The sequence below is a fragment of the Euleptes europaea genome, chromosome 4 (assembly GCF_029931775.1).
Source record: "Euleptes europaea isolate rEulEur1 chromosome 4, rEulEur1.hap1, whole genome shotgun sequence".
Taxonomy (NCBI): Eukaryota; Metazoa; Chordata; class Lepidosauria; order Squamata; family Sphaerodactylidae; genus Euleptes; species Euleptes europaea.
The window spans coordinates 109,999,976-110,021,961 of NC_079315.1; the positions used below are offsets into that span (position 1 = coordinate 109,999,976).

Consider the following 21,986-nt stretch of genomic DNA (forward strand, 5'->3'; position numbering starts at 1 on the left):
GGTAAGTGAGGCTGAGAGCATGACTAGCCCAAAGACACCCAGCTGGCTTCGTGTGTAGGAGTGGGGGAACAAATCCAGTTCACCAGATTAGCCTCCGCCGCTCATGTGGAAGAGTGGGGAATCAAACCCGGTTCTCCAGATCAGACTCCACCGCTCCAAACCACCGTTCTTAACTACTACACCACGCTGGCACAGCCTCGGCCACAGAGCTCTTGCATAGGGGCTTGTGCTGGTGACCAAGGGGAATTCCTGGGGGCAGGGCTGACACTAGCCAGCTCCCTAAGCTCTTTTGCCTGGGAACATGCCCTTTTGCCAGCGTTGACTTAGGCCAGCAAAAATGGTGGCGTAGCCCCATGGAATTGCATAGAGCAGTTCCATGGGGCTGGGGGAGTTTCCCGATTGGCTTGCTCACTGCAGTGCAGCAAACCGATCAGGAGGCGCCGTGGCTGTGCCATCTCCTGCAGCACCAGAACTATGCACCCCCTAAGGACCGTGCTGCCCGTCTTTAAGGTGCTTTAAGACTCCTGTTTATTATACCTGAACACAGCCTAAGTTTCTGAGTGAATGCATGCCTGCCATCATATGGCACAGTACCATAGAATGACTTGCCAGGGCAAGTGCTACCATTAGGCAAACTAGGCGGTTGCCTGGGGCGCAGACTTCAAAGGGGCATAAAACTGACCTGAGGGTCAATTTTTTAATTTTTTTAAGCAATTTCAAGTTTTATGCTTTTATTTTTTCTACAAGACATTTGTTTTTGCAAATTGGTTTGCTATGGGGGCACAAGTAGTTAGCCTTGCCTAGGGCGCAAAAAAGCCTGACACCGGCCCTGTGACTTGCATGGGTTAATCAGCCATCATAGGTCAAATGCTGCAGATAGAAATGTCATATGATCCCACATTAACTCATTCACACTGCTTCTCAGTGGAGATAGTTGATTCAGCTGCAAATCATCAAGAGTTGAGTCCCATTAACTTCAAGGGCCTGTGATGGATTGCATTCAAGCATGTTTATTGAAATATCTTGTGAATCTGTTGTTGCTATCTGAAGCATGTTTGCTTATGTGTCTATATAGAATTAGGGTATCTTGGGATGTGGGTGGAAATGTGCATTTGAGCCATACAGTTATGGGGGGAGGAGCCTGAAAGAGGAAGTGACTTAATATATTAGTAATTCTCATCCATATTTGCTGGAAGGCAATACTACTAGCCTCTGCAGTATTTTTAGACTCTTTTAGATACTATTTTTGGGGACATTGTCAATGTACCTGTGCATACCAGTTAAAAGGGAATCTATGAATTGCTGATTTTAAAAGGTTAGGTTGTGATCCGGCACTAGGGTTGCCAGGTCTCTCTTCACCACTGGCGGGAGGTTTTTGGGGCAGAGCCTGAGGAGGGCGGGGTTTGGGAAGGGGTGGGACTTCAATGCCATAGAGTCCCATTGCCAAAGTGGCCACTTTCTCCAGGCGAACTGATCTCTATCGGCTGGAGATCAGTTGTAATAGCAGATCTTCAGCTAGTACCTGGTGGTTGGCAGCCCTATCTGGCACTCTAGAATGTAGCTTATGGTTTTGATGGCAGAATCTTTCCAAATACCATAGCTCTTTTTTTTTTTGTACAAAAAATAGTTTGTTTTTTAGGATTTAGTTAGTAGTTTACAGCAGGATCATTAATGCTGCAATGTTTACATTATAAAATCTCATTTTTGGAGGTTTAAAACACATCATAAACATTTACAACAAGTTGAAATTTGACACCCCTGGCAAATGATTAGGTAGGTTATATTATCATGCATCTAAAAATAAAACAAAAGGGGGCAGGACAAAAACCTCCTAAAAGTATGGAAATACATTGCTGGACATAGCTAAATTATGTCATTCATATTGCAAGATTAACAGGCAGAATTACATATCACCTGTGCGCGTGTGTGCTTTAAAACACTGCCTAATTAACCGAATGCAATAATTCATCCCCTCTGTCATTGGAAAGATTCACATTTTTATGGAACCTGATTAAATATTTACCTGGAATGTCTTGTGTTATTAGCACTTTAATGTTTCATTGAGATACTTGAAATTTTTGATGTTGAAAACCATAACATTAATAAACGCGATTATATACATTTGTGGGGACAGTGGTAATTTTATCTGTCATGCTGGTTTGCAGACACACCACACATTTATTTATTTATTTGATTTATATCGCACTCCTTCTCGGCCGTACTGGGTCCCTAACTGCACATGCATATCCAGTTCAGACTCTGCATATAGCTTAAGTGTTTTGCTTCGTCAATCTTCCAGTCAGATTAAATCTGTTGTTTTGAAGTAATACAATAAAAAATAATCCATAATGAATGATAGTACTTCGGCACTCTTTGGCCCTCTCTCACCTGGAATGTTATGTGTGTTTGCTAAGTGCCGTCAATTCGCTTCCGACTGGTGGCGACCCTATGAATCAGTGTCCTCCAAAACGTCCTATCCTTAACAGCCTTGCCCAGATCTTGCAAATTGAGGGCTGTGGCTTCCTTTATTGAGTCAATCCATCTCTTGTTGGGTCTTCCTCTTTTCCTGCTGCCTTCAACTTTTCCTAGCATTACTGTCTTTTCCAGTGGCTCTTGTCTTCTCGTAATGTGACCAAAGTATGATAGCCTCAGTTTAGTCATTTTAGCTTGTAGGGTCAGTTCAGGTTTGATTTGATCAAACTGATTTGTCTTTTTGGCAGTCCACAGTATCCGTATTACTCTATTCCAATATCTCATTGCAAAGGAATCTATTTTCTTATCAGCTTTCTTCAATGTCCAGCATTCACACCCATACATAGTAATAGGGAATGCAATAGCATGAATTACGTTAATCTAAAAAGGGAAGATGTGGATTCAGTGATGATCAGTGAGAATATTTACATAAGCAGAAGTACTTCCAGGATGGCCATCGCAGTGGGTGAGCTAATGATAGTAAGCGACCTCGGCAGTTAAGTACCAACTGTGGGGAGAGGGCGGCCCAAAACCCTTCCCAGGAAGTGTCTCTTAGGGGAGGGACTGTGGCTCAGTGGTAGACCGTCACCCAGCACCTCCAGTTAAAGGGCAAGTAGGTGAAGGGGGGAAGTGGGGGTTTAAACAGCTCCTCGCTGCCTGCCCAGGGCAGCGCAGAGCAGTTGAACCTCCCCACCCTTCCCAGTCCAACGCTCAGCTGTTGGGCGGGGACCGCCCAACAGCTGAGGGGGGGTTTAAAGTGCTCCGCGCTGCCTGGGTGCCGGGGGGCGTTTAAACTGCGGTGGGGGTTTAAACTGCTCCCCGCTGCCTGCCCAGGCAGCGGAGAGCAGTTTAAAGACCGCCCTGCCCGGTTTCCTGGGACTCCCAGGAAACCGGGCGGGGCGGTCTTTAACGGCGGGAAAAGCCGAACCTGCTGAATTTATTCGGCGTTTGCCCAAACTCACTGAATTCGGTGCGTCCTTTCCCCTCCTTTTTTTGAGTTCAGTTCCATCTGAACCGGAAACCGCCGAATCGGGGGAAATTCAGCGGTTTTTCGGTTCAGGACGAACCGAATCGACAGCCCTAGCGTGGACTCTCATCTGGAGAACTGGGTTTGATTCCCCACTCCTCCACATGAATGGCAGACTTTAGAAGAAGAAGTTGGTTTTTATATGCCAGCTTTCTCTACTCTTAAGGCAGAATCAAACTGGCTTACAATCACCTTCCCTTCTCCTCCTCACAACAGACACCCTATGAGGTAGGTGAGAGAGCTCCAAAAGAGCTCTGACTAGCCCAAGGTTACCCAGCTGGCTCCATGTGTAGGAGTGGGGAAACAAATCCAGTTCACCAGATTAGCCTCCGCTGCTCATGAGGAGGAGTGGGGAATCAAACCTGGTTCTCCAGATCAGACTTTGCCACTCCAAACCACCGCTCTTAACCACTACACCACGCTGGTTCTCCTTTAATCTGGAGATCCAGGTTTGATTCCCCGCTCCTCCACATGCAGCCTGCTGGGTTACTTTGGGCCAGCCATTTCTCTCAGAACTCTCTCAGTCCCACCTCACCTGTCGTTGGGGTGGGGTGATTGTAAGCCACTTTGAGACCCTTATGGTAGAGAAATGGGGGCATAAAAACCAAATCTTCTTTTTCTCTGCCTTTATTTTTCTGAGTGGTATCTTAAACCTATTAAATAAGGTTAATGATGAAACATGGCACAAGGACAGGCACCAGGATACTGCAAAGGCAAGAGTCCTGAGAGGGTTCCACGTACAGTCGAACCCCATACATATAACACAAAGACCCTTCCCCCATGAGTACAGCCTCGATCAGGAGATTCATTCTTACTCAGTTGCAGCATGTGTATCTGTTCCCAGAATTTGAAAATAAAAATAGGCTCTGGCCAGCCCTGCTGCCCTGCTTTGTTGACTTCTGATGCTCACCCCATGTGATAGTAAGCAGCATTACACTGGAATTAGGAATGCTCAGCGGCCCATGCCCTGTCCTGCCTATGGGTCACAAGCAGGGAACTGATTATTTGGGGAGCTGATTGGATGCGCCCCAGTGAATGTTCTGTTTGCTTGATGAAAATTGTTTTCGTGCACAATTAGACTTTCTCACCACCCCCACCTGCTACCATCTCCAACGTTCAAAGCGGCATAAGGTAAAATGAAAAAAACAAAGTTCAGTTTAAGATGTTAGAGCCGAGACTTCCTACTTAGTGTCTCAGTGTCTGGTGAGGAACCCAACAGATCTTACCATCAATAACGGTGATCACTTCTGAGACAGATGCTGACTGTGCAGGTACAAAATGCAAGCCATGCATTCTGTTGGGTGTTGGTCATGTAAAGGGTGCATCTCACTGAGCAGTCACACAGCCCATTCCTGAAGGGAGGGGTAGATAGTTGATGGCTGGGGATGGTCTCCTGAGATCCTTCCCCGCCAGAAAAAAAAATTAAATGCTTTTTCACACACACCGTGAAATGCTCCCATTGAGTTTCATGGGGCTATGCCAGCTATTTTGCTGGTGTAGCAGGGTGTTCCCGGTCCGAAAGGGGCTTGGGAGCTGACCAACGTCAGTTCCACCCATGCCCCCCCCCCCAATGCCAGTGCTGGCCCTTGCTTCTGGGATTTTGCTGCCCGCACAGCAGCATTAGAAGCCGAGGCCCGTGCTGCTAAATAAATAAACAATTGTGTGTAATCAAGGGAGTTCTGACAAGACATGTTTGCCTTGGGAGCACGTTCACCACGAAGTTCTGAGCATTAATTGGAACTGGCTCTTTCCACTGTATATTTCAGTAGGATTTGAGAGCCCATCTTGTAGATTTATAATACAATTTGTTAAAACCTTGGCATGCATGCACATGCACACAAGCACGTACATTCACAGATGGAAACATTTTCACTGTATTTTTTATTGTTGGGTGGTTCTTTTGTTGTGGTTTCTGGATTTAACTTCAGCTAACTGACTACTTCCTGCAAACCCTGGTTTGGCAATGGGGTATTTGTGCTGTCTGCTTAGTTAACATAATAGGGTTGTTGGGTGTTAGTATTAATAATATCCGGTGCTAATGCTCTGGATAGCTTACCCAGGGCTTCATATTTTATAAATTAAAACTGCAGATATTATAATACTGGCCTTTTTTACATGGTTGATTAAAGGATTAATTAAACAATGAGATGGCTCAGATGTCAAACAGTGGTTTGGACACTTACGGCTTAATTAAACCCCTGTCTCCACTATGTCCTACACTTCCTGGTTTTCATCTAATTATAGTTTGCCATTTTGTTCTAGCTCATTAACTGTGGTTTGCAGTTCTGGCCCAAACAAGAATTGACAGCCATGGTTTGGTTGTGGCTTACTATTTTGGGGGAAGGGAACCGAAAATTCTGTTGGTTCAGATTGAATGACAAACTGTTGCAGGAAAGCAGGGGAAGGAAGGCATGCCCATGAGCCTGAGAATCATTAATGAGCCACCAGACCACTGTTTGAGATTATGAACTATGCTGGGAGTTTGAACTATGCTGAAGTCTGTGAAGCTTTTCCAAGCACTGAGGAAAAGCGATAATAAATGATAAATTTAGTAAGGAATTGTTTGAAATAGAAAAAGGCAAGACAAAAATCACTACAAAGAAAGTTCATCTGCATAAGGGAATTTTGGGGAAGACAAATTTATAAACAAGGAAGTCAACATGTCTGATCCTGTCCATGCTGAAAAAGAAGAGTTGGTTTTTATATGCCGATTTTCTCTACCTTTTTAGGAGAATTAAACCAGCTTACAATCACAATCCCCTCCTCTCCCCACAACAGACACCCTGTGAGGTAGGTGAGGCTGAAAGAGTTCGAAGAGAACTGTGACTAACTCAAGGTCACCCAGCTGGCTTCATGTGTAGGAGTGGGGAATCAAACCCAGTTCTCCAGATTAGAGTCCACTACTCTTAACCACTACACCACGCTGGCCCATACTACTGTTGCAGTGTAAAGTTAATTTAAACTGGCGGACAACATAAAGCCATTTTAATCTGCTAAGGATGTTGTCCTGAAATGTTACTGATAGGAGGAATAGTGATATTGACTTCTGCGCCATCTATATTAAATAAACCTTTTGAGAGTAGAATGTTCCTGCTTTTTTTTCCTTTTCTTTTTGCTTCGGTGTGATATTCTTCATAGCACTCATCCACAATTGGACATTAAACATCACTGCAAAAATCACTAGAACTTTATGGTTGAGCTTAAAATTAAGTTCATTTGTAATTGCTTTGCTGGACTGCTGCCTAACTAGAATAGTCACAGGAGATCTCAACACATTTTTAATGAGCAGTCAGGCACGCTTACTCCAACATGCTTCAGTATGCTACGAAGCGCATAATGGACTCTGCCTTTGACAGTAGAGTTGAGGGACTTTCATTTCTTCTCTTGGGCCTTGATGCAACCTCAGAACAGCCATGGCCTACCCTAAGGCGCATGATGCACTGTCTTTGACTATCCGTGAGGGAAACCAGGTTCCATTTGGGATACCATTGGAAGCAACCAGTCTGCTTGCCTTCTCAGGCCGCCTAAGGTCAATAGCATTAGACAGCAGAGCAAGCTGCAATTAGAATTCCTCATGTGAAAACACACTTGCGTGCACTTTTCAGTCTTTATTTCCTTGTTTCCTTTATCCCGCTGCTCTATGAATGGACGAAACAGAAAGTATGACATTCAATTAGCAAAAGCTTTCTTCACAAAAACATACATAGGATTTGTGTTTTGGTAGTGGGGGTGAAACGGAAGTTTCTGCAACCCTATTCCATTTTTGCCAAGGAGAAACATGCGCTTGCAGAGTAAAGATGAAAAATCCCCATAAACTTTTTTTTTAATCGAAAGAGGTCTTAATAGCAGTTTAGCATATGTAATTAATTAAGCCTTGCAGCACCATAGTGAGGTGGGTGTTGCGTGTTCCATTTTACACAAAGTAATTTGTTCAGTCATAATCTACACAGAATCATAGCAAAGAACAAAATGAAGCGCTCTTACTCCTTGGCTTATGCTACAGGCTATGGGCAGAGCCCTGCAAAGCCTGACATGTTGAAATGTTTTTTTAATATTGAGCAGTACAGAAGGAATAGAGAAAAAAAAGTAAAGTAAATAAATAAATATACATCAAGTGTGAATTAAAAAGAACAAGAAAACCAACAAGAGCCATACTTTCTTCACTGAATCTTTCTGAAAAGAAAAGAGCAACCAAAATGATCAGGGGACTAGAGCAACTGCCCTATGAGGAGCGGTTAAAACGCTTAGGGCTGTTTAGCTTGGAAAGAAGGCGGTTAAGGAGAGACATGATAGAGGTCTATAAAATTATGCATGGTATGGAGAGAGTGGACAGGGAGAAGCTTTTCTTCCTCTCTCATAATACTAGAATGCGGGATCATCTGCTGAAGCCAGAGGGTGAAAGATTCAAAACTGATAAAAGGAAGTATTTCTTCACACAACTCATAGTTAAATTGTGGAACTCCTTGCCCCAGGATGTAGTGTTGGCTGCCAACTTGGAAGGCTTTAAGAGGGGAGTGGACATGTTCATGGAGGAGAGGGCTATTCATGGCTACTAGTAAAAACAGATACTAGTCATGATGCATGCCTATTCTCTCCAGGATCAGAGGAGCATGCCTGTTATATTAGTGCTGTGGAATACAGGCAAGATAATGCTGCTGCAGTCATCTTGTTTGTGGGCTTCCTAGAGGCACCTGGTTGGCCACTTTGTGAACAGACTGCTGAACTTGATACGCCTTGGTCTGATCCAGCATGGCCTTTTTTATGTTCTTATGTTAGGTTTCAAGCCTCAGCAAACCAGTTTGACAATTTACCTGCAATATAGAGTTAAATATGTGAGAATGTGTTTATGATCCAGGTTTGTTGGTCTTTCCCTTCCTGAGTACAAGCTGAGTACTTATGATAAATTGTGTATAAAAAATCTGGAAATCCCCGTCTCCCACATAAATACACCAATCTCCCCTACCAGGTTTCTGAAGGCTCTCAAGGGTTTGAGAAAGCCAATTTGCCCAGCTCAGCTTTTTAATTTTCTCTAGTTCTCAACATTCTGTTCCTCCTAGCGTGTGTTCAGTCCTCATCAGGCCAATTTGTCTTTTTCTCTTTTGGTTTTGAATTTTGCAAAGCCATATTTTCCTGCCTTCCTAGGGAATCTCCCCAGAACGTAGCTTTGAGTCCAAGAGAACTTTAGAGACCAACAAGATTCGTTAAGGTATGAGCTTTCGAGAATCAAAGCTCCTTTCATCAAGTACTTGCTCATACTCAACAAAAATCTTATTGGCCTCTAAAGTGCTACTGGTCTCAAATCTGGCTGTTCTACTGTAGACCAACACGGCTACCCTTTCAAACTATTTTAAGAATGTAAATTTTTGTTCTCAGGTCTATGGATATATGAGCCAATGATAGACTGTTCCAACACTACGAAGTATTCATATTAGAGTATTTGTTTATAATAAGGTGACTTTATTGAACAGTTACATCCTAAGCAAAGTTATATCTTCTAAGCCCATTGAATTGAATGGACTCAGAAGGGTATATCTCTGCTAAGGAAGCCACGGCCCTCAATTTGCAATATCTGAGCAAGGCTGTTAAGGATAGGATGTTTTGGAGGACATTGATTTGTAGGGTCGTCACACAAGGGTGGCACTATAAGAGGTTGAGAAACTAGCTAGCATTTTTATTAACTTTGCAGTCCTTATGCTTCATCCATACTGGAAAACCTGTTCTGAGCTATAGATAGATTCAAGGACTAGGTCCCTGTTGGATCTCATCAGTCATGACATCCTTCTGGTTCACCTTGTTGAGATCTGACTGGATATGGTGTAGCAGAGGTTCCAACTTAAAGAAGGTGTTGTGGAGAGATATTTCTACTTTTTTAGTCTCCCCCCTCAATAAAGGCAGAAAGAAACCTTAGTGTATTTGAGCTTAATGGGAGGGGGCGGGAACCAAAGTGTTCTTAGCTTGTTGCTTTGGAGACCTGTTCAGCCTGAGCCCCAAGATACAGTTCATTCTTCTTGGACGGTGTGTTGTTGTTGTTGTTTTGGCATATTAAAGCTGTACTTTTATTGTATTTTTACTTCTTGTAAACTTCTTTAGACCTCGTTAGGGAGAAAAGCAGCCAATAAATATATTAACTCTGCTGTGTCCATTGACTTGTGGGTCGCCTCGTGGTTCCATCATGGTTCCTTCATTTTTTAACCTCAACATAAAATTTTTGGGGGGATAACCTGCTCATTCGGGGAGAAGCATCTATCACTGTTCCCACATACTTCTCTTTTTTCCTTTCCATCTGGTTGTAGGGATACAATGAAGGTAATGAATCGTTGTTTAAAATAACTAATGGACATGGGAAAGTAAACAAGCGGAATCTTAATCCAGACATCATGGAAGCACTGTGGATTCTGAACCAATATGATATGGCTATGGGTGTACAGCCTGTGTCAAATGTTATAGAATCATAGAATCATATCATTAAGACCAAGGCTTGCAGTCTGGCTGAGTTCCTGCGTCTGCTGTTATACTTGGATGCTCAGGTAGCAGCAATGGACTCGGGTTGTTGTTGTTGTTTTAACCAATTTAGGCTGTTTGCAACTGTGCCTTTTCCCCCTGAAAATGAACAGTTGTACGTACTTTTTATTAGTTCCAGATTAGACTTCTGTAAATAGTTCAGCGTATGAGGCTGCCCTTGGGGAATGTCTGGAATGACACAGCTTGATCATTAACTGAATGGATGATATTATGCCAGTCTTTTGGCTCCGTTGGGGAGGGGCTGTGGCTCAGTGGTAGAGCATCTGGTTTGCATGTAGAAGGTCCCAGGTCCAATCTCTGGTATCCCCAGTTTTTTTTAAAGGGTATCACATGAGAGCTGCTGGTCCTCAGGGTAAGCAGTCCTGTCCTTGATAGACTAATGATCTGACAGTGCAATCCTAAGGAGAGTTACTCCAGTCTAAGCCCATTCATTTCAGTGGAGTAACTGCAGAGGATATGTCTACTTCATTTGTTTATGTGTGGTGGTTGGTTTGTTACCAGGCCCGATTTAAAGTTCTGGTTTTCACCATTAAAATCCCAAATGGTTTGATTCTAGGATACTTCCCAAGGATTCGCTGTTAAAAGAGGAAACTACCTGTACATAAAGATCTTTCTTTGCAACCCCTTTCATGTCAAACTACCATTGAATGTTGAATGGGGATGGGGTCATTTTACCAGCGATACCAAGACTGTAGAACTCCTTCCCCAGGTCAACTGACCTTGTCCTCGCTTGATGGTAGTTCAGCATAAGGCTACAAGTAGTGCTGTTTAGGGGAATAGTTTAACTACTCAGTTAAGGTAGCCAAGATTACTGATTTCTGCTCATATTGCTGCCTGATTTTACTTGAACGATGAATCTTCCAATTTAATTGGTTAAGAACATAAGAAAAGCCATGCTGGACCAGACCAAGGCCCATCAAGTCCAGCAGTCTGTTTACACAATGGCCAACCAGGTTCCCTTAGGAAGCCCACAAACAAGACGACTGCAGCACCATCCTACCTGTGTTCCACCACATCTAATATAATAGGCATGCTCCTCTGATACTAGAGAGAATAGACATGCGTCATGACTAGTATTAATGTTAATGCATGGTTCACTGCTCCATACACTGCAGAGTAAAAGCAGATAAATGGTACATATAATAGGCATGCTCCTTGGATACGGTAGAGCAGGGGTGTCGAACTCATTTGTGGCAAGGGCCAAATATGACATGAAATGTCACTCGGTTGGGCCGGGCCATGTCTACAATAAAATTTAATACCAGGTACCAGAGATACAAACTTTATAGAAGATACAGGCAAAGCCAATTAATGATAGTATTTTACAGTATTTGTACAATTACAGTATTTTCTTTTATTTAACAGTCTTTGATAATTGACACCTTGGAACTGGGGAAGGTGGCTGCCTTGGCTGGCGAGCCCACAGCGGACTTGCCAGCCCAGTTTGGGACTGGAGGGGGTGGCTGCCTCAGCTGGCTCGTGGGCTGGATAAGAGCCTTCAAGGGGCCTGATCTGGCCCTCGGGCCTTACGTTTGACATCCCTGCGGTAGAGAATAGGTATGCATCATGACTAGTATTCATGACTAGCCATCTCCTCCATGAATATGTCCACTCCCTTCTTCAAGCCTTCCAAGTTGGCAGCCATTACCACATCCTGGGACAGGGAGTTCCACAATTTAACTATGCATTGTGTGAAGAAATACTTCCTTTTATCTGTTTTGAATCTCTCACCCTCGAGCTTATATTAATATATAATTTTATAGGTTTTGGATGGTCAATGCTGTTTTTAAATTGTTTTGTTTGCTGCTTTGTGGGCTTCTATTAACTGAAAGGTGGGATAGAGCCAATGTAGCAAAGGAGTAATTGTTGCACTAAGACGTGAAAGATCCAGGATCAAATCTCCACTTGTCATTAAACTCGCTGGTCCAGTCACTCTTTCTCACCCTATGATATGCTATTAGCATAAAATGGTGTAGCAGACAGAGCCATATACGCTAACCAAACCGGGGGGGGGGGGGACAGCTGGAAAAGCAAGGCTATTGCTGATGATGATGAAGAAGAGTTGGTTTTTATATGCTGACTTTCTCTACCACTTAAGGCAGAATCAAACCGGCTTACAATCACCTCCCCACAACAGACACCCTGTGAGGTTGGTGGGACTGAGAGATCTCTTAAGAGAGCTGTGACTAGCCCAAGGTCACCCAGTTGGCGTTGTGTGTAGGAGCTGGGAAACCAACCCAGTTCACCAGATTAGCCTCTGCCGCTCATGTGGAGGAGTGGGGAATCAAATCTGGTTCTCCAGGTCAGAGTCCACTGCTCCAAACCACTGCTCTTAACCACTACAGCATGCTGGCTCCAGCCTTTCTTAGTTGTACATTTTACACAAGTAGTTTCCTGGTTGCTTCCAGTATGGATTTGCCAAAGAACACAGGGCATCACCTCCACCCTGTCTGTCCGGTCACTGGAATGTTTGATTTCTGCTCTGAAATGGCATTCCTTAGAGCTGTTTGGCTGAGTTGTGGAATTTAAGTACAACTTATCCAAGTTCCAGAAAGCTGAACCACAGTAGAACCAGCCTGCATGTGTTTGTTTGTTTTTTTCTGAATGGGGATGCTCCTCAAATAAGCGTGTAAAAGAATTGGTGAAGAAGAAGAGTTGGTTTTTATATGCTGACTTTCTCTACCACTTAACGGAGACTCAAACTGGCTTACAACCACCTTCCCTTCCCCTCCCCACAACAAACACCCTGTGAGGTAGGTGGGGCTGAGAGAGCTCTAAGAGAGCTGTGACTAGCCCAAGATCACCCAGCTGGCTTCGTGTGTGGGAGTGGGGAAACAAATCCAGTTCACCAGATTAGCGTCCGCCACTCATGTGGGGGAGTGGGGAATCCAACCCGGTTCTCCAGATTAGAGTCCACTGCTCCAAACCACTGTTGTTAACCACTACACCACACTGGCTTCAAAAGGAAGGGAAAAAAAAGTGTATAATCAGAACAGTCTATCATTTGTTTCAGTGCTTTGTACGCTTTTTCGTAGAAGCATAGAATCATAGAGTTGGAAGGGACCACCAGGATCATCAAGTCCAACCCCCCGCACAATGCAGAAAATTCACAACTACCTCCACCCCCACACCCCTAGTTGACCCCTACTCCATGTCCAGAAGATGGTCAAGATGCCCTCCCTCTCATCACCTGCATAAGGTCACAGAATCAGCATTGCTGAGAGCTGGTCATCTAACCTCTTCTTAAAAACCTCCAGAGAAGGAGAGCTTACCACCTCCCGAGGAAGCCTGTTCCACTGAGGAATCGCTCTAACTGTTAGAAAATTCTTCCTAATGTCTAGACGGAAACTCTTTTGATTTAATATCAACCCGTTGGTTCTGGTCCGACCTTCTTGGGCAACAGAAAACAACTCGGCACCATCCTCTATATGACAGACCCTCAAGTACTTGAACATGGTTATCATATCCCCTCTCAGTTTTCTCCTCTTCAGGCTAAACATACCCAGCTCCTTCAACCTTTCCTCATAGGACTTGGTCTCCAGACCCCTCACCATCTGTGTTGCCCTCCTCTGGACACGTTCCAGCTTGTCTACATCTTTTTTAAATTGTGGTGCCCAAAACTGAACACAGTACCATCACTTTGCGTGATCTGGACACTATACTTCTGTTGATGCAGGCCAAGACTGCATTTGCCTTTTTAGCTACTTCATCACACTGCTGACTCATGTTCAGTGTATGGTCTACTAAGATCCCAAGATCCTTTTCACACACACTACTGCTCAGACAAGTCTCCCCCATCCTATAATTATGCTTTTGATTTTTCCTACCTAAATGCAGAACTTTACATTTGTCTTTGTTGTAGTGCATTTTATTAGTTCTAGCCCACTTCTCCAGCTTGTCAAGATCATCCTGCATCTTGGCTCTGTCTTCTACCGTATTTGCTACCCCTCCCAATTTAGTATCATCTGCAAATTTAGTAAGCATCCCCTCTATGCCTTCATCCAAATCATTTATAAAGATGTTGAACCACACAGGGCCCAGCACAGATCCCTGAGGAACTCCACTAGTCACTTATCTCCAAGTGGATGAGGAACCATTAACTAGCACTCTTTGGGTACAATCTGTCAACCAGTTGCAGATCCACCTAACAATAATAGGATCTAAACCACATTTTCCCAATTTGTCAACTAGAATACTATGTGGAACCTTATCAAAAGCCTTACTGAAATCTAGATAAACTATGTCTACAGCATTCCCCTGATCCAGCAAGGTAGTAACCTTCTCAAAAAAGGAGATAAGATTATTCTGACATGACTTACTCTTGAGAAACCCATGCTGGCTCTTAATGATCAGATCCATCCTTTCTAAATGCTCAAGGACGGACTGTTTGATGATTTGTTCGAAAACTTTTCCTGGTATAGAAGTCAAGCTGATGGGTCGGTAGTTACCCGGATCCTCCTTTTTCCCCTTCTTGAAGATGGGGACAACATTTGCCCGCCTCCAATTTTCTGACACCTCACCTGTTTGCCAAGACTTTTCAAAAATAATAGACAGAGGTTCCGAAATTACATCTGCAAGTTCTTTGAGAACCCTTGGGTGCAATTCATCGGGCCCAGAGGATTTTGTTTCATTTAAAGAAACCAGGTGTTTGTGCACTAACCCAATGCCAACTCTAGGCTGCAAATCTCTTCCCTCATCACATGTTCTGTTTATGTCATGTTTAGCACCACTTCCCTCACGAGAAAAGACTGAGGAAAAGTAGGAATTGAGGAGTTCTGCCCTCTCTTCATTTCCTGTTACAATTTCACTTTCCGGTCCACGCAATGGGCTTATCTTGTCCTTGTTTTTACTCTTACTCTGTACATAGGAAAAGAACCCTTTTTTGTTGCGTTTAGCATCTCTCACTAGCCTAAGTTCATACTGAGCTTTAGCTTTCCTAACACTCTCCCTACAAGAACTAGTTATTTGTTTATATTCCTCTTTGGCTATAAGGCCCTCCTTCCACTTCCTAAATGAGTCTTTTTTATTTCTCAACTCTTTAAAAAGCTGTTTATGGAGCCACCCTGGCCTCTTTAGGCTCCTCCCATTTTTCCTTCTCATAGGAATGGTTTGGGATTGCGCCTTCAGTATTTCATTTTTAAGAAACGCCCACCCTTCTTGAACTCGCTTCTTCTTAAGTATTTCTGACCATGGGACTCTACCTAGCATAAGTTTAAGTTTGTTAAAATTTGCTGTTTTGAAGTCCAACCTATATGTCTGACTACGTACAGGTTTTCCTTTCCCCAAGATTGTAAATTCCAAGAGTACGTGGTCACTACTACCCAGGGTGCCTACTACTTTAACCTCATCGACCTGTTCTTCCCTGTTGGTGAGAATCAAGTCTAAGATAGCAGATCCCCTTGTTTCCCTGTCCACCTTCTGGAATAGGAAGTTGTCAGCAAGACAAGTCAGGAATTTATTGGATCTTGCATTTTTAGCAGCGTTGGACTTCCAACAGATATCCGGGTAATTAAAATCTCCCATGACCACCAGGTCCCATCTCTTGAGAACTTTGTGATCTGGTCTAGGAGCATCCCATCCAAGTCCTCTGCCTGGTTTGGTGGTCGATAGCAGACCCCCACCATAATATCACAATTATTTCTTATTCCTTTTATGTTTACCCATAGTAAACTACCATGCTCAGATTCATGTACTTCTTCACGAGTGTACACATCTTTGACATACAGTGCTACTCCTCCCCCCTTCCTTATCTATCCCTTTTAAACAAGTTGTACCCCTGTTTTAAACAAGTTGTACCCGTGTTTTCTTCCCCCTCCCCTTTGAACCTCGATGCATTTTTGTGCTAGGATTTGGATTTGACTTCCGTCGGCAACTTCCACCCAGTTCTTAAAAGTCTTCCAACTGACTGGAATAATTTTTTTTTATGTGCAAACCTCTCGTTCCTGAGGGTCCAGTTCATTTCTGCTGTGAATTTAAATGAGTTAATTTAAGTGGTTGGGTCAGAAGCCACTGTCATCGTAGTAGCCCTATGCCTGGTTCTTAATTAAAGGCAACAGGAGATTAATTTGAAGCATTAATTTAAAAGTGCCTATACAAAAGGAAAGAATTATTGCAATAAAGCCTAAAGAACTTTATTTTTTGTCCCTAGATGTAGAAGACAGAACTAGCTCAGGGTCCTGGGGGAATGGAGGACATCCTAGCCCGTCCAGGGTAAGTATATCTAATCTCTTTCTCCTCACCAGGCTTCCTGTGTATGTAAATTTAAAATCTAAATGAGAGTTTTACACCTGATTGCATAGGAAAATGTACATGCAAATGGGGCTACTGAGCAACCTCTTCCTAGAATTGCCTCTTATCTGATCCTGTAGTTGAATTTGACACCTGCTCTGTTGCTGCCAACAGGTAGTGAGAAACTTTGTTAAATGTTTTTGCGGTGCTTGTAGCTATCGGCCTTGGATCCATTACCCTATGATATCTCTGGCCTGTAAGCTGTGTTTCTGGCTGCTGTTGACATTTCATTTGCTGTAGACATCTTTCCAGATGTTTTCTCCTAACAGCCACAGCATATGTAATACGAGGTTCAGGCATTTTTGCACTCTAGGAAATCTGCCAGGTCAGTACTCTGGCTTGTTTTTTTGCCACTGTTATTATCATTATATCAAATTCAAATACCTTTATTGGCATAATAAAGGATGTAGAAAAATAAATAAATAAAACATAAAGGATAAAAACTTTAGAGTCTGAATATAATTCAGTCCCCGGTACTGTGGTCCTTCTTCAAACTAAGTGCCCATTGATTGACCACTGTCATCAGGAATCTTGCCACCTTTTCGGTGACCCGTGAATCACGGCCGGCTAGTAGTTTGTGAAGCATCTTGCTGCTGTTTGGAGAGTATGGGACTAAAGGTTTTATGAAATTTTATCTTGGGTTTATTATCATTATATGTTTCTTAACATTGCTTTTAAGCATATGTGTGCGTGTAAAGGACCGTCAAGTCGCATCCGATTTATGGCGACCCCTTTTTTGGGGTTTTCATGGCAAGAGACTAACAGAGGTGATTTGCCGGTGCCTTCGTCTGCACAGCAACCCTGGTATTCCTTGGTGGTCTCCCATCCAAATACTAACCAGGGCTGACCCTGCTTAGCTTCTGAGATCTGACGAGATCGGGCTAGCCTGGGCCATCCAGGTCAGGGCTTAAGCATATATAGAAATATATAAAACATTGTCATCATATGCTTCAAAGAAATTAGTAAGGTACAAAGATAGGTGAACCAAGTCATTGAAAAAAGTATATATCCACATGGCCTGTTGTTATTTCTGTACATCCTGAGAATACTCGAAGGACTCCGGCAGGAGTACTCATTATCTATTTAGTTTCCACCATACATAAGACAATCATGCCACCATTTTTGATATATATCATATTTTTAATTAAGCCAGACACGTCACACAACTTTAGAGGTCCTCTCCTGCTTCTGCTGTGGTGCAGGAAGTTAGAGCGTTTTTCTTGTAAGTCTTTTCTGTTGTGGCAGTTGGGGAGAGTATTCTGAAACTGTGCCCTGCGTGTGCAATACACATAGGAATGGTACATGCTTTAGGACTAGGGTTGCCAACCTCCAGGTAATGGTTGAAGAGAAATACAGTACCCAGCTCAAATGGTATAATTTTTTATGAAGAATGGGTAGCAAAACCCTCAAATTAAAAGAATGCTATGGTAAGTATACAACTCTCAAAAGTTCAAAATGAATTCCAAATCATGCTAACATACAGCATCTAGCATGAAAAAATATAACATTGGTACCTGGTTACCTCACCAGTAAACACTGAACGGAAAATACAAAGTCAAAATTCAAATTCATAGTCCAAAGTCCATATTGATAAGGGTACTGCTGAATTTCTTATGGTCAAGTTTCCCAGGGTCCCCATATTCTATTATCTCCCTAAAATACACAAGACTCTATTAAACCCACCCGGCCGTCCCATTATTTCTGCGATCGGGAGTCTTTTAGGACCTATCTCACGTTTTGTTGATTTTTTTCTACAACCCTTCACTAAACGTACAGGTTCATATATTAAGGACACACGGGACTTTATAGGGAAGATAGAAAATCGATCCATTACTCCTGAAGCAGTCTTTGTTACCTTCGATGTGGCATCACTGTATACTAATATACCTTTGGAAGATGTCAGACTTCTCACTGAAAAATTACTTGACACCTGGCAAGATACTTCGATTCCCACACATTTTTTAATGTGTTTGATTGACTTTATCTTTGAGAATAATTTCTTTAGATATTTAGATTCTTTTTTCCTTCAAATACAGGGAGTGGCAATGGGTGCCGCCTGTGCCCCTTCAGTGGCTAACATCTATATGATCGCGTTCGAAACGCGAACTTCCCATCATTTTTTTCAAGATCATGTGGTTTCTTACTTTAGGTACATTGATGATTTATTTTGTATTTTAGACTCTGCTTCAGTTTATGATTCATTTTAGGATGGCTGAACTCGCTAAATCCTAACCTACAATTTTCTGGCCAGATGAACCAACAGGCTATTTCCTTTCTTGATGAAAAGGTCTTTAGGACCCAGGAAAACCGGGTGGCAGTGAAGCCTTATCGGAAACCTACCGATGTGGGAGCGAGGCTCCACTTCTCATCGAACCATCTGCTTCACTTATGGCGCAATTTACTCTACAGTCAACTTCTTAGGTTAAAACGGAATGCCACCTTTCAGCGAGACTTCACAGACGCAGCTCAGGTTTTGAATAAGAACTTACTTGATAGAGGATATGACCCATCTACGATTTCCAATGCCATGTCCAAAGTGGCATTGAAGGACTGAGGAACCTTGCTCCATCCCCAAATTGATAATACATTGAAACCTCCCAGGATTTATGCTTCTTTTGAATACAACCGTCTGACTCATGAACTTCAGAAAATTATTCGCCGACATTGACACATATTGTATAATATACCAGGATGCTCTGAACCTCCGATTTTTGGCCTCAGAAAAACTAAATCTTTGCGTAATATCCTTGTAAAAACCGACAGGTTACCCAGTCTGGAAGGGGTTAATATCCCTGGACACCATAAATGTGGCGCATGCGCATTCTGTCCTTTTAGTTTACCTATCAAGGAAGTAAGCGCGTCGGGTTCTAATATTAAATATACTTTCAGACAATTTACTAATTGAGCATCCAAAATGTTATTTACACAATTATTTGCCCCTGTTTTTTTAATAATTTTATTATTATTTTCTCATTTCAAACATAAATTAACAATACAAAGTAAAGTCTAATAAAGATTCTAGTTCAAAAAATAAAAATAAATAAAAAGAAAGTTGACTTCCCCTATACTCTCTTCTGTCCAAAATTAAATTGTATATACTTTTGCTAACAATATATTCCCCCTCTAATTGGTTACTTTATAGGTATCTTATTTTATCTAGTTAGTATTCATATAAGTATCCCAATATAATCATAATGCAAAGTAAATATGAGGGATTAAATCAAAGAGTATCCTTTAAAATGACCCATCGAAAAGAAGTTATTTAAGCAATTATTTGCCCCTGTTTTTTGATGTATATCGGGTCAATATGTTGCCAATTAAAGCTACTCATTGGCAAACATAAAGTGAGAATTCGCTCTAGGACCCTGGAGGCACCACTTACCAGCCATTTTTTACAGAAGGGACATTTGGACACGGACTTACTTTTCTTTGCGCTTTGGCAATACAAGCCGCGCAGATTTCAGCATGAGGCTATTGCCAAAATTCTACACAGACATGAAATGAAATTTATATATCTATTTAAAACACTCTCTCCTGCAGGTCTGAACGAGTTCGATCTCACCAGTTTCCTCTAAAAACTTTCTTGTAAACCATAACTTCCACTTTAAAAACTACAATTTCTCTTTTCGTCCTGATGCAAACCAGCTGGGTTGATCAGCATTTAGTTAACCAGCCCTCAAAGATAGGAAAGAGCCCTAGTGGTCAGCTGGTTAACGGTATGTATGAATTATTTTAGGGTCACTATACACTATGGATAATTGCTATTGCAATTACATGTTGGGTTCTGTTGGAAATGTTTATGTTTTTTCTAGAGGTCTTTGTACCCTTATGAATGATATATTTTCCCTGATTGAACCAATCAACTGAAGAAGCTATTCCTTGGCGAAACGTACACAAATCCGGAGGTGTCGTTTTGAATTTGATTTTGAAACCTTTGAAATTATATGGACTTTGGACCCTGAATGGACTTTGATATTGGACTTTGGATCTTGGATGCTGGACTTTGGACTATGAATTTGAATTTTGACTTTGTATTTTCCGTTCAGTGTTTACTGGTGAGGTAACCAGGTACTAATGTTATATTTTTCATGCTAGATGCTGTATGTTAGCATGATTTGGAATTTATTTTGAACTTTTGAGAGTTGTATACTTACCATAGCATTCTTTTAATTTGAGGGTTTTGCTACCCATTCTTCATAAAAAAATTACTATTTGAGCTGGGTGCTATATTTCTCTTCAACCAGTGTTTGTTCAGCACTCGTACCAATTGTTTTAGGTTTAACCTCCAGGTAATAGCTGGCGATCTCCTGCTATTACAACTGATCTCCAGCTGATAGAGGTCAGTTCACCTGGAAAAAATGGCCCCTTGGGCAATTGGACTCTATGGGATTGAAGTCCCTCCCCTCCCCAAATCCCGCCCTCCTCAGGCTTCACCCCAAAAACCTCCCGCCGGTGGCAAAGAGGGACCAGGCAACCCTATTTAGGACTGAGCAATTTTGTTCAAGTTAAACAGGTTTTATTGGGATAGGCATAGCACCTAAATCGGACACAGACCTGTAGGGACCACCTGTACCCAATATGCTCTGCTACAGCAGTTCCACTTATCCAAGCAAGTTGCCATCCTATAAACAGTTAAAATTGATGACTGCCCATCTTCAAAGGTGGCCTACACCTGATGAAGGGAGAAAAGCCTCCACATTACTGTTATTTTGCAATGTATGTAAGACCAAATTATTTAGGAGGGCACTTTTATAAAGGTGGGATGCAGTTGTGGCTAGTTTTGATGTTTGTTGAAAGCTTATTCATGTTCTTCTTGTATTTGTTGTTGCTTTTGGATTTTTGTCATCTTTCTTGGTAAGAAGAGTTGACTAGAAAAGTTATAATGAATACATCCCAAATTTTCAGCCTATCACAGGCAGTTTGTACCAATAGTTAAGTAGGTTTGTACAGTACCTGTTTGTACAGGTTTTGTAGAGCCCCTTGGCACAGAGTGGTAAGCTGCAGTAATGCAGTCCAAGCTGTGCTCACAACCTGAGTTCGATCCCAATTGAAGTTGGTTTCAGGTAGCCAGCTCAAGGTTGACTCAGCCTTCCATCCTTCTGAGGCCGGTAAAATGAGCACCACCCATAAACAAAGTCTGCCTAGTAAACATTGGGATGAGACGTCACCCCATGGGTCAGGAATGACCTGGTGCTTGCACAGGGGACCTTTACCTTTACAGCACCTAACATGGTTATAACAGGCTGCATTTGTTCTTGCAGTTACTTATTTGTACATTTTGGGTGCTTACTCAAAGTTGTATTAGATTGGATGGTCAGTTAGGATGCTTTCCCAACGTAAAAGAGATGATACCAAAACCTTAGGACATTTTAGAGGGTTGAGGCATCTGCAGTCTTTTGACACTATGCTCCTAACGGGACTTCAAAGCATACTTAGATCTCCTGCTTAACCAGCCACAAGCCAATTGCTCCAACTGTCAAGTCTGACATTCAAGTGCATTACGTGGGTGAACTGAAGCTGCCCCTTTGACTTCTCGTATTACAGTGCTCACACATTTATTCCAATTGACAGTAAGCTTCAGACGTAGGAAGTGCCTCTTATTAGTAGTAAGATCACTGATCTTTGTGACAGCTGGAGATAAGAATTAGGGATATAACCTTTTTGGATATTTGGAAGC

At 42.4% G+C, this 21,986-nt stretch overlaps 1 protein-coding gene across 10 annotated transcripts in view; it reads left to right on the plus strand.

Annotated features, from left to right (window-relative positions):
* TCF4 (transcription factor 4) overlaps positions 1-21,986 on the plus strand; it is a 426,474-nt gene that overhangs the window by 115,461 nt on the left and 289,027 nt on the right. For all 10 annotated transcript variants that reach the window (XM_056849214.1, XM_056849212.1, XM_056849208.1 and 7 more), the window contains one exon: positions 16,170-16,231. In XM_056849214.1, the coding sequence (XP_056705192.1) occupies positions 16,170-16,231 (62 nt within the window). The remainder of the gene's footprint in view (positions 1-16,169; positions 16,232-21,986) is intronic.